Source organism: Morus notabilis, unplaced genomic scaffold (genome assembly GCF_000414095.1).
Source record: "Morus notabilis unplaced genomic scaffold, ASM41409v2 Scaffold502, whole genome shotgun sequence".
Classification (NCBI taxonomy): Eukaryota; Viridiplantae; Streptophyta; class Magnoliopsida; order Rosales; family Moraceae; genus Morus; species Morus notabilis.
In genome coordinates this window covers 251,640-265,067 of record NW_010364639.1, presented here as the reverse complement: position 1 = coordinate 265,067, position 13,428 = coordinate 251,640, and the positions used below count along the sequence as shown (strand labels likewise).

The following is a 13,428-nucleotide window of genomic DNA, read 5'->3' as shown; positions in this document are numbered from 1 at the left end:
CATATTCACATGCAATAAGGTCACAATATACATGAGACTTTCTAGTTTCTTGCCCAAAAACACTACTAAACGATTAGTCAAGATCCTTATAGTCTATTTATCAAATGAGTGCCTATGAAGAGAAGGGAAAAAAAAGAAAAAAAACCTAACGTCATAAAGAAAGACAATAAATTTTTCAAAGTGGATAAAATTGAAAAATAAAATTAGGAAATGTAATATATTAACGGTTTCGTGCTTGTTTGATTTAGATGAGCTTACACCAACTTTTGATTCAAACTTTGATTTAGTCGTATAACACCTTGAACACCTTGAACTTGAATTTGAGTTTAGGGTTCATTTGAATATAAGGTTAAACTCAATTTTACGACTTTTAAGACCTCGTTCATTTCACCGATTCAAGTTTAGAATTTGAGTTTTACTATAGCAAAAAACTCTCAGAAATAGTCACATCTAACTTTTTTACTACAGTAAAAAGCTATCACATAAAATCACATCTCAACTCGAATCAACGAATTAAACGAGAAATTTTTAAGATCTTAACTCAATTTCCTGTTCAAAACTCAACCCAAATGTATAAACCGCATAATTCGAACTCAGGAAATAAAACGGGACTTAGACTTTTTTATTAAAAAAATTTTTTACTAAAAAAAGAAGAGACTTTTTCTGGTGTTTTTTTAAGAACATCAGTATTCTCTACTTATCAACCGTCACATTTATATTAAATCTAATTAAAAATTAAATTAAATTAAAAAACAATACAAATTTAATAATTAATAAACAGAAAACACTAATATTTAAAAAAAAAAAAATCACCATACAAATTCTGAATATTCACATATTCGTTTGATGCGTCCTACCCGCTCAGGTGTTGAAAGTCAGTTTGGTTGGTTTGACCAATTGAAATCCATTTTTTTGTTTTTCTCATTTAAACCTATTTTTCACTTTAAAGATGCCATTTATTTTTTTTATTTTTTTATTTTTGGAGAAGTACTTTGTAAAATAACAAGTGGTAAAGAGTGAGAGAGAAGGAACTAAACCCTGTAACCTAATACCTATCCACTAGTACTCGGATTGTTGGTTAGCTGTTTGCTGTAGCTTCTCTGTTTCATCACACCGATTTCTGGATTTTCTTGGGATCGGTGTATCAAAATGGCTGTTACAACACGTAATAAATGAACACCAATAATAAAAGGCATAATGAGAAAAGTTATAGTTAAAGAATCGCCAACAAGTGCCCAAACAGGCAAAATATAGTAATAGGCCATTAACAAGCCATTATCCCAAAAACCCATTAAATTCCCCTTTTTTGTCACTACGAAATGGACCCCACCATGAACGGACAGGATCAGAAGGCTCAATCACAGTTTTGGGTCAGATTAGAACCCTGCACCACACGCATTGAAACCACCACTCTTTGTCTGTAGCAATTCATGCATACAAGTCAAAAGATTAAACTAAAAATTAATAAAAAAATAAAAAATAAAAATAGAAATTAAATTATAAGGCCAATCTGTTTTGTGAGGAAAAGGTAAGTTTGGGAAGAGTAAGGCTAAAGGGTGAATCAAACAAGGGCAAGTTTGAGAGAAATTTTTGAGATCTCTATGCAGAGAGAGAGAGAGAGAGAGAGAGAGAGAGAGAGAGAGAGAGAGAGAAAGGGTCGGTGACCATAACGTGGGAATGGGACAGTGATACCAAGAGCCGTCCCCCGTTGACTTGTTACAGTAGGTGCCAACCTCCACCTGCCAGTCACCACCCCAAAATGTTAATCCCAACACCCCAACTTTTTACATATCATTGTGAAAAGAAAGCAACTTTCATTTTTTTTATTTTTTTTTATTTTTTTAATAGTGCCTTTTCCACTTTCTCTTATCTATATTTCTCTATTTGCATTTTGCAGAGATCTCATATCACACATACAGAGCCAAAAGAGAGAAGGAGAGAGAGAGAGAGAGAGAGAGAGAAGGTATTGAGTTTTGGCAGCAAGCAGTGATGGCTTTTCATTTGCAGTGAGGAGGGGCCGTTTCGAAAGACAAAAGAGAGAAGGCGAAGAAACGACAGAGGAAACAAACAGAAGAAAAATAGAAACATGGGAAATAATGGCACGATGAGAAAGATCAAATAGCCTCTTCTGGTCTCTCTTCATATAATCCCCCAATCCACACGCTTTTTGCCCCCCTCATTTTTCCCTTTTCCATGTTCTTCTTCCCATTTCATCTCCCTCTACCACTACATCTACAACCACCAATTAGACTTCTTCAACACATCTAATCTAAATATTCTAAAGACAAAACAAGAGAGAGATTCCCAAAGATTGTGAGAGACAATGGTGACTGGTTGGAGAAGGGCCTTTTGCACTTCCATTCCCAAAGACAGACAGCCGAAAATCTCTACACACAAACATCCTCAACAACAACAAGACCAACAAGAAAATTACGACGGCATCACCACCAATAGGAGCCCCAAAATCAGCTCAAAATTTGGTTTCTTCTCAAACCCATCAACCCCACGTTTACAGTCTCAGCCCGTGTCCAGCCTCCGCTGCCGTACAAACACCACCACAACAACAACAACACCAACTTCCTCAGTTCCCAATAGCCCGAAACTCCAATGCAAAATCTCTTCAAACCCCAAAAAGAACAACACAAATAGCCCCAGATTATTCAACCTCTCCAATCCTTCATCTCCCAAATCTCCCTCCAGCTTCTCCTTCCTCAAATCCACCTTACGTCTATCCAAAGTAAGTTTCTTTTTGCTATTTTTCAACGTTGTTCTCACGAGTTTTGCACAGTGAAAGTAATAAATGACGTTTTTTTTTTAATGATACAGACTAGGTGTGGAATCTGCTTACAGAGCGTGAAAGCAGGGCAAGGAACGGCGATTTTCACGGCTGAATGTTCGCATTCCTTTCACTTCCCTTGCGTTGCAGCTCATGTCAAGAAGAATCAAATCCTTGTTTGTCCGGTTTGCAGCACCGGATGGAAAGAACTTCCTCTGTTATCGATCCACCATAGCCACACCACCACCAAAACCGAAGCTTCGAAGCTCAAAGACGTGAAGACTAACAAGTGTTTGAGAGTTTACGACGATGACGAGCCGTTGATGTCTCCGACTTCCGGCGCAAGATTCAATCCGATACCTGAAACAGACGAGAGCGAAGTCGGAGACGACGAAAACAGCGCCGTCGCCGAGTTCCAAGGCTTCTTTGTTAACGCGCCAAGTACTCCTCGATTGAAGAACGTTGATGTTAGTCTTCTGCCGGAGGCGGCAATTGTGGCTGTAGGTCGGAGCTACGAGACCTATGCTGTGGTCTTGAAAGTCAAGGCTCCGGCGATAGGCGGAACGACGTCGTCACTGCTTAACTCAGCGCGGCGAGCTCCGATCGATCTGGTGACGGTTGTGGACGTCGGAGCGGCCATGAGCGGTGCAAAGATTCAAATGCTGAAGCGCGCCATGAGGCTAGTGATCTCCTCGCTCGCCTCGTCGGACCGTTTGTCGATCGTCGCCTTCTCCTCCGCCTCCAAGAGGCTTTTGCCGCTCCGGAGGATGACATCCACGGGGAAGCGATCCGCTCGGCGGATCGTCGACGCGCTCGGTGCGGTCGCTGGCCAGGGAATGTCCGTCGGAGATGCGATTAAGAAAGCCGCGAAGGTTCTGGAAGATCGCCGAGAGAAGAATCCCGTGGCCACCATAATTCTCCTTTCGGAGTCCGCCGTTAACGCCAACAACCAGAAGCGATCCTCCTCACCGACCGTGTCCTCCACGCGCTTCTCTCACCTTGACATTCCCGTCCACGCCGTCGGCATTGGCGAACCGTCGTCCGACGACTCGCTCGCCAAGTGCGTCGGTGGCTTGCTGAGCGTCGTTGTTCAGGATCTCCGTCTCCAGCTAGGTTTCTCCTCCGGCTCATCGCCGGCGGAGATCGCCGCCGCTTACTCTCTTACGAGCCGGCCGGCGGCGCTGGGGTACGGTTCGGTCCGGTTGGGCGATCTCTACGCGGAGGAGGAGAGAGAATTGCTGTTGGAGCTCAAAGTCCCCTCGTCTTCCGCTGGACCCCACCACGTTCTTACCGTACGGTCGTCGCACCGAGACCCGCCTTCGATGGAGCTCGTCTACTCAAGAGAGCAAGCCCTCCTCGTTCCCCGCCCCAAGGCCGTCCGATCTTCCACTCCAAACATCGAACGGCTCAGGAACCTCCACGTCGCTACGCGAGCCGTCGCTGAGTCTCGCCGGCTCGCCGAGCACGGCGACCTCTCTGGCGCGCACCACCTGCTCTCCTCTGCTCGCGGTTTGCTCCTCCAATCCAGCTCGGCTTCAGCCGACGAGTACTTGCGCGGCTTGGAAGCCGAGATCTCTGAGCTGAACCGGCTCAGGCATCACCAGCTGCAGAATCAAAGGCAGAAAACGACCAATCGGACGGACGAGAAGCCCGAGCCGCTCACGCCGACTTCGGCTTGGCGAGCCGCCGAGAGATTGGCTAAAGTGGCTATCATGAGGAAGTCGATGAACAGAGTTAGCGACTTGCACGGCTTTGAGAACGCCAGATTTTAGATTTTTGTTATTTTTTATTTTCTTCAAATATTTTGTAATACTCCCCAAAATATATTTGAATATATTGAAGAAATAAATTAAGAGGATGTTTGGTAGATGGATTCATTTCCTATTCGAATTATGATTCATGATTCGTTATAGTATTTTCTCTTATAAAAAATTTACGTAAATTAAAAATGATTCGAATCTCACGTTTGAATCCTCCAACTAAACGTCATCTAAAAATTAAAAAAAAAACAATGATTGGAGTTAGAGTTAGCGGGCCCAGGCCCAAAATAGTGACAATCGAAACCCGACGTCTAGGCCCTTTTCTGCAGTGGAAAGGAACGGATAGTGAGAGTAGAAGTGGTGGGGTAAGGTTACACTTACATGAACTGATTGAGGATTAGTATGGTTCTCATTTTAATTTGTCTCTTTACCCAATTTTTAATTTTCTTTTCTTTTCTTTTCTTTTCCCAAGAACCAAACAAAGTTATTTATTAATAGATAGGAAATGCAAACATAGGAAGAAAAAGATAAGAGAAGAAGGAATGAGAGAGGTACATTTGTTTCTTTCTGGCTTTTTTTTAAAAAAAAAAATCGCAATTATATATTATGTTTTTGTTATGTGGTTGTTGGGTCTAATCAATATGTTTAATATGATGGAATTTAGCTCAAGAAAGAGGAGATGATTATTGCTAGACTTTTGTATGTTAGTATGAGCTGTTAATTTTTTCAGGTGGGTGTGAAGACAAAGTGGGGTTTTTGATTGTAATAGAGACGCAGGATAGAGCCAAATGCTTATTTAAAAAATATCTCTCTTTGTTGTTGCCTAGTTCAAAGGGTTATCGGTTTAAGGGGTTTGTCCACTCCAAATCACAGTTAGTTTAAGTTTGAAAAGTACAAACTAATCTTTTTTTTTATTTTTTTAAAAAAGGTACAAATTAATCTTGTTCTCCTGCTTGTTAATACCATTATTATTCTTTTTTTTTAGCTATTTTGTGCGTCTCATGTGTCAGCCACTTGTGAGATTTTACAATTGTCGGTGCCAAAACAAGAGGTTAAAATATTTAATATAGAAAAATATTAGCATCACTTTTCTGTCACTCTCTGCATTTATAGTTTGACATGTGGACTCCACTGACGTAATATATTATTATTTAAATAAAAAATAAAAACAGTAGAGTTTACGTGTTAAATATTAAATGCAGAGAATGTCAGAAAGACTGATGCTACCATTTTTCTACGATATATGGCTAAGCAATCATGTGCTTGTGTGTGTGTGTGTGGAATCCGACGATACATTTTCCCCTTGTGTCATAATTCTACAAGATAAGATTGATTTTTTATACATGAGTTTCTCACAATTGTCATGATGAAACGGAGGGGGTGATAATTGTGTCAAAGAGGATGCATGAACATTTTGGTTTATAGAATATAGATAGAGATCTTTTCCTTTTCCTTTTGCTCATGGTGTTTTCCTTTGTTGGGAGGGGCAGGCCTTTGTCAATTGTCATGTTTGTTTTGTACCCTCAGATGCAGAAAAAGACATAGGTATTCAACAATTTCTTTTTGAAAAAAAAACAAAAGATAAAAAAGAAAAATAATAAAAATAATAAAAAAAAATAGAGAAAGAAAACATCCCATGTAGCTATCCATTAGTTAGGAATAGGATTTCATACTTTATTCTAAGTTGATCAACATTACAATATGACCTCCAACTTGTCAACAACTCAATGTCATATTTTTAAGTTTGTGAATTGATGTGCAATTCTTCCTGGCCCCAATTCAATCATGCAAAACATCCTTTTTTTTTTCCTTTCTTGGTTTGTCTAAACAATATTGCCTTCTATTTTCAAAATACACCCTCATTAATATATTGAACTGTGGAGATTGAATCCATAAGCTCATGGTTGAATTGCTCCACTAAGTTTTTGATATGCCTATATTAAGGAGTTGTTTGGTTGGAGGATTTATACCCCGATTCGAATTATGATTCGTGGTTCGTTACAATGTTTTCTCTCACAAAAAATACATGTAAATCGAAAATAGTTCTAATCTCATGATTTTAATCCATGAACCAAACGTCTTCTAATTCTACAAGTGAACCCAAAATTTTTTTGTGTTTCCTTCCAAAAAATAATAATAAAAAAAAATGGAGAAACTATGCACTAATCACATGGTTATAAGAGACGTGGACCACTTGGTTTCTTCCATCTACCCATGAGAGTCCTCTTTTTTCTGTTGTATCTTTAAGTTAGCAGACTTTACTTAGACGTTTGTAAAGGATAAGGAAAACAAAAGACGTGAAGGCCTTTTCAAGCCTAAAAAAAAAAAAATTTGGAGATAAAAGTGTGGTGACATTCACTTGAGCTTGAAAAAGGTTTTGGCTGTGACTCTTCCATAGTTGTTGTGATCAGGAGCTCTTTTAGTACACTTTTGGGGACTACTGCTTATTTTCCTTAAATTGCGCACACTTTTAAAGGCCCTTTTGGTGCTTCTTATGAGTGCTTGCCTTTTTTATTGCTACTTTTCCAATGTGCTTCTTTAAAGAAGAATCATGCATTTTGTTCTTATAACATTCATTTTTGGTATCCCAATAATAAAGTGCTCATCCTTAATTCCCTTCTAAATCTAATATAATCCGGAGATAGACAATACATTACCAACAAGTTATGATTATATGCATCTGTTGGGGTAGCCAAGTGCCCTTAGTGCGTGACATTGTTAAGAGATCCTATAGGCTATACTTACAAATGCCTAAAGCCTACTGAAAGGGTAAACAATGGAAATGTGGTGGTAAAAATGTAAGGAAATAGAATTGTGAAATTACAAATGAAGGCAAAAAACAAATGTTTGTACTACCTTCCATAGGGATAAAGGGTAGTAACCCCTTTCAAAAAAAAAAAACAAAAAAAAAAAAGAAAAAAAGGTGGTAACACTTAGCCAAGCTTGTTTATAGGCCTTTGGATTCAAAACATGCAGAGAATTTGTTAATACAATCCAAAGACCACCGACACCCAAACTTCAAGTAGCCCATTATACCCATTATGTGGGACAGTTTTATATTTATTTATTTTTTTAAATGAAATACATTTGTGAAATTTTACTCATTACTCTTTATTAATATCTTTTTTAGTTAAATAATTATATTAGTAAAAAAAATATTAATTAAAAGTGAGAGGTAACAATCAAGACCGGTGTATAATGTATCAAATTTATTCCTTCAGATTATGCACAATTCTTATCGTTTTTAGTTAATGATTTTGATTAATAACAACCTAAAGACCCTTAAAAGAAATAAGAAAAAGAAAAAGATTAAAGAAAAAAACTAAAAATTTGAAAATGTGAAGGACATTGAGGTCTTTTTATTATTGTCAAAACCAGCTCTTCAGTGGGAAAAAAGGGGTAGCATTTAACACGAGTGAAATGTTAAGGTATAAATGTCACACATAAAAAATGGGGAAAAAAAATCTATGCCTTTTTCATTTCATCGATTTAAGTTTTCAATTCCAGTTTAACTATAGTTAAAAATTCTCACAAAAAATCACATCTAATTTTTTTACTACAATTAAAAATTTTCACATAAAATCACATCTTATCTCGAATTAAAAATTCAAATCAGAAACCTTAATTTCCTCAAGTAACAGTCATATACACGTGTTCAAAATAATCGACAAATCGTAAAAATTGACCAAATCAAATTAAACTAAACTCTAAACCAAGCCAATTAGTTTCTCGTTTAATTTCGTCGGTCCAAAAGTCTCAAATTTATATCAAAGTCGTGAGCGACTTTAGAAAATTATAGTGTCTCCCATTTTCTACGCACACCAAAATTTATTCTACTAATAAGTCCAGACCGATTAAACCAGCACATGATTAAAATTTGTTTTGGTTTCTTTTAAAGCATTTTGCTCGTGTGATTGCTTCTAGGAAATTTTAAGCTCTTAAAATATCAACACGTGTCTCTACTAAATTTCATAAATTTATCCTTAATTTTATTGTCAAGGATCAAACGTCTTAAACTCTGCTAAATTTCATAAGTTTATCCTTAATTTTGTTGTCAGGGATCAAACCTCTTAAACAACCCGACATTAAAATTAAGTTCGCCAACTAATTAGCCAAAAAAAAAAAAAAAAAAAAAAAGAGAGAGAGACCAGGAACTAAACTCTCACTTGTTAACAATATAACTCAATGTGTCGTATATATAACTCAAAACAGTTCTATTAGTGGCAAAATTCCCCTTCGCTTCCCAATGTGTCGTATATATATGAAAACAACGCACTTAGAAGAAATACTTTTCATTGCAACAGGATTTAACAGTAACATATTAAAAACCTAGGAAACTTAAGACACATGAATAGATAAAACAATTATTAGTTTGTCTTATAAAATCCCCCATTTTTCCTTACAGGGTCCACTCATCTTGCGAGAGATTTAAGGAAGTTAAGGGAGTACCAAGGCCCTTACCTGTGCCCACTACTAGTACCTCAGTCTCCCAGGTATCATTTCAGAATTGTCTTCATCACCAGCGAGAAGAAAGAATTTCTATGCACAACAATTGATCAATCAGAAGTACACCAGAAGTAAACCAACTTCTGTCACCAAAACCGCAAACGACAGAACTAGTTTCTACAAATTTAAACCAGTTCATGAAAGAAGGAAAGAAATAAAGAAAACAGAAACAGCAAACAACAACATTACTAACAACTTTGGAAATACATCAGAAACACAGCTGCCTACAAGTTGATGCATCAATATCAGATGGGCAGTATGGACACTTGAAAGATCTTGTGCTGTTCTTTGACATCTTCATGATAGACTGCTTGCAAAGCACATGCCCACATGTCATCAACATTGGAGGGTTTTCGTCGTTCGATTGCTCCTTCGACACCGGGCATACAAAGATGGAATGGAACTGAAACTCCTTGTCTAGCTCAACTGGTACCGGCAGCTGCTTCATCAACTGCCATTCTTGCTTCTTTCCTGCCATTACAGTCATGAACTTCAAAAGAGGTGGCAATCCCTGGGCCCCAGCTGCTATTGTGACATTCAGTGGACTCTCATAGGACTGCCCCAGAATATTGCAGAACTGCCTTGTTAGCTTCTCAGCCACTTTGTCCCAATTGGTTGGAGATAATAATTGTGCGTATGGCGAGCGATCAAGCCTTCCAGTCCACAGGATACAGATTACGAGCTTTTGGATTTCAGACATATGGTCAGAAGCAAACGAAGAGAGATAAGTTCTGGCATACTTGAGAGCTTCTTCTCGGCTTTGCTTTTGCAGTATTTCCACGAATTGCAGGCTGTGAAGTTTCAGCAGTAGATCGGATCCATTTTGTTTGAGTTTCTCAGAGTTGGCAGCAGCCCAGTTCAATGCTGGCTGTAAATTCCGACATCTCATGGCTTCTAGTATCTGAAACATTTCTTGGAATAACAATTTCACTGAGCATACAGATTCTGGTTCCTGGGTCTCTGCCACAAAACAGTCACCAATTTCAAATAGACCCTGCCGGTAGAAATGGCTGGCTATTATCTGGTTAACTGTGTGCGTGTCGAATACAGTATTCCTATAGGCCTTTGTTATATCTGGATTGAAGGTTTTCTCGAGAAGTTTTGGATATTTGCTCAATGCCATATTCAGTTCTTTCTGTGTGCTTTCCAGTTGATTGGGCGGAGCCATGTCTTTTAACTTGGTTTTGAGTTCAGCAAGGACAGAGAGATAATCAAGTTCCGATTCGAGATCATCAAGTGATTGTAGCTTTTGTAATGCCAGTTCTATTTCTCGGTCAATCTGTTCAAGAACTTCCTGAGCTTTAGAGCTGGATAGCTTTTGCTTCTTTGTAACGCGATCAAATGCATCTTTAATGGTATTAAGCTCCATTAACAATCACGCAAACCGTGTCAGTGTGCATATATCAAAGCAGCTGCAAGTAACAAAGAGAACTATATCATAATTTGACTTCAAATAACTGTATCACTCTAGAATCCTCTTTTCACCCCTACGCAGACATACAAAATATGTCAACTCAGTATCTCTCCATCATACACAAATGAAAAATTTATGTTACAATGAAAAAAATGATATTTGAGCTTTGTAATTGACAAGATATGCAAGTATAAACTATAGTTGTCAGCAGAGATAAAAGATGGAGAATAGAATGGCATAGTTAATGTGCAGGAGCAAGTATTCATTAATAAGGGCATGGAACAAACCATTAATCCTTTTTAAGGGAAAAAAATGCTGATTAATAAGAGCATTTAACTAACATCACTGTATGCGACAAGTTATTACAATACGCAATAATTAAGCTAGCAAAAACATCCAAAACAATCAAGTAACATACTTGACATAATAAAAAAAACTGGACTCAGCTCCCCAATCCAATTTTAGTATCTCAAACGGAATTTTAGTATCTCAAACAGTCCTTAACCAATCACATTATGCCACGTAATTTTAAATAATTTGAAATGTTTTTGCATTTACTATTTACTTTTCCATGCTTTGAAGTTCGACAATAATGCGGGCATAATGTAGTTGGTTACACCATTTGGGACAAAAAAATGAAAGATTGGATCCGGAAAAACTCACATAGTAATGCATTTCCTTGGCGACTTCTAGCTTCTAGAGCCGGTCCCGAAATATATAAACAACCCAATCTCAACAGAAAGTGCCAAGGCTAGATTCCTAGAGAATTAGAACTAGTATCATCAAACCTCTAGTTGCAGTACAGTGATGCCATCAAACCTTAGTATTTGAGACAGAAGCTTAGACAAAAATGAGCAAATGCAGACCACTGACATCAAGAAACCAATAAAAAGCACTGCAAGGACAAGCTTGAACATTGCAGATTCTTAAACAATATCTAGTCCACAAATCACAAATACCCATGTGTAGATATCATGACACAGTTAATTCCAACATAAAAGAAAAAACTCATAGAAGCTAAAGAAAAATTACCCTAAACTATATTGTTCTAAGTGAATATCTGGCAAGATCTTCCCTACCAAAAAAAAAAAGCCACATTTAACCTGGTTTTGGCGTTGACTTCAGATGTACAATTGCAGAAGTAAAATTCCCAAATCAGAATGATTGGTCTATTGGGGGCAAAATCAGGATTTTAACTCATTACATCAACAAAAATCAGTGAGTGAGAAATGAAATAACACTAACCCAATGAACACACAAAACCCAGAAAAGGGATTAACAAATATCATGAAATGAACCCTTTTTTCTAAATTCAACCAGACTTATCTTCAAGATCTAGAAGCTTAACTTGGCAACCCCCAAAAAAAGGAGGGAAAGAGAAATTATTCTACACAAAGTCAAACTTCAACAAGGAAAACGAACCAATTTCCAGGCTGCAAAACAAGATAATACAATTTCAATCATCACAGAAACAGAAAATGGCCGAGATTTTCTTCAGTTCGACATTTCTATTTGGATAGAGAAACTAAAACAGAAGAAGAGAAATACTGTGAGATCTTCAAACAGGCCAGGCAAAACCGCCTCAGATAACTCAGTAGTAGATTCCAAATATTTAGTTCCACAACTAATTGCAGATCAAATCAACATGTATATATACACACATACATACATATATATACATATTTAGAGAGAGAGAGAGAGAGAGACCTCCGTGGGTGAGAAGTGGGAAAAAATTCGGGAGTTTTCTGCCTTTGGTTTGATTTGGTTTTTTTTTTTTTCCTTTTGAGAATTATATGGTTAGAAGATTAGAGGAGTAAAAATTTGGGCAAAATTTAGCAAAACTTGTATATATATATATTTATATATGTATGTATATATATCTTTTTTTTTTTTTTTTTTTTTTTTGCAGGTCTGCTTCGAGAGGACGATTGGGTGCAGAGATTTTTTGGTGGGGGAATTATTAAAATCTGGACCGTTCACTAAGTCGGTCCGATAGAGTGTAGGGCCTTGCTAATAGGATATTCGCTGTGATCCACCAATAGGGACCGTCCAATTGTGGAAGTTGTCGTTTACGCGGGAAAAATGCTCTATCGTCATGTCGTTTTTTGTTTTGACAAGACAACATGTTATTTCAGGATCGTCATCCTACAAAACAGGGAAGTCTTTTCTTTCGTTCTTTGTATTTTGCAGAGAGTTCTACAAAGGACACGTAATTCTGATTTTGATAATTTGTCGTTTAATCAGCTAGTCATCTTGATTAGCCCCCAAAAAAAAAAAAAAAAAAAATGCCCATCTTTCTTTCCAGCGAAAAAATAAAATAGAAGAGCAATCTTCGTAGGCATCGTTAGACTTTTTCTCGTAAAACCTTCGCAATATGAGTGTTCATCAACCCGAACAATCCGTAAACTCATCTCGTATCGTCCCAACTCAACTTAAAAAAAACATCCCGTAGTATTTTTTTTTAATTTTCGGCCCATTATACTTCTGGTCTGAAGTATTTGGGGTGAATTATGGGTTGAGCCTGTAACAACCCGCAACACCCAACCTAACCCGCACACATTACATTCCCAGGCTTAGTTTGGGTTTGGCCCATTAATATTACTCAGGCCTTCAGCCCATTCAACTCATTACAGCCAGCCCAACCGCATTATATTAGGAATTTAGGTATTTAGCCTAGGGCAGCCGCAGCCCCTTTCCAGTCTCCACTCTCGCCTCTCGCACTCTCATCTCGCCCCTCTCCACTCTCTGCTGCCCCTCTCGACTCCAGTCTCCCCTCAAGCAAGCAGAAATTGGAATAGTTAGCAACAATTTCCCCGAGTCGGAGGTAACAAAATCTCTTTCTCTCTTTCTCACTTCTTTCTCATCTCTCTTTTTTTTTTTTTTTTTTTAGCGTTTGTTTGGATTGGAAATTTGATTTCTCCTTTGATGTTTCTCGGTTCGTGATCGAATTGAAGAGTGGCTACTTGATCGGA

At 37.9% G+C, this 13,428-nt stretch overlaps 2 protein-coding genes across 3 annotated transcripts; one reads left to right on the top strand and one right to left on the bottom strand.

The window, feature by feature from the left end:
* Window positions 1–1,852: 1,852 nt before the first annotated feature.
* Window positions 1,853–4,603, top strand: LOC21399172. Its single transcript, XM_010106811.2, has 2 exons — window positions 1,853–2,737; window positions 2,827–4,603. Exons 1-2 carry the CDS (start codon window positions 2,324–2,326, stop codon window positions 4,546–4,548), a joined length of 2,136 nt encoding a protein of 711 aa, XP_010105113.1. The 5' UTR covers window positions 1,853–2,323; the 3' UTR covers window positions 4,549–4,603.
* A 4,309-nt stretch (window positions 4,604–8,912) lies between these two features.
* Window positions 8,913–12,342, bottom strand: LOC21399171 (protein RMD5 homolog). 2 transcript variants are annotated; one of them, XM_024171259.1, is made up of 3 exons: window positions 12,164–12,342; window positions 11,120–11,215; window positions 8,913–10,454 (listed from the first exon to the last, which is right to left on the bottom strand). In XM_024171259.1, exon 3 carries the CDS (start codon window positions 10,409–10,411, stop codon window positions 9,251–9,253), a length of 1,161 nt encoding a protein of 386 aa, XP_024027027.1. In that variant the 5' UTR covers window positions 10,412–10,454; window positions 11,120–11,215; window positions 12,164–12,342; the 3' UTR covers window positions 8,913–9,250. The 2 variants fall into 2 exon arrangements, with proteins under 2 accessions (XP_024027027.1, XP_010105112.1); XM_010106810.2 differs by lacking the exon at window positions 11,120–11,215.
* Between the last annotated feature and the right edge of the window lie 1,086 nt (window positions 12,343–13,428).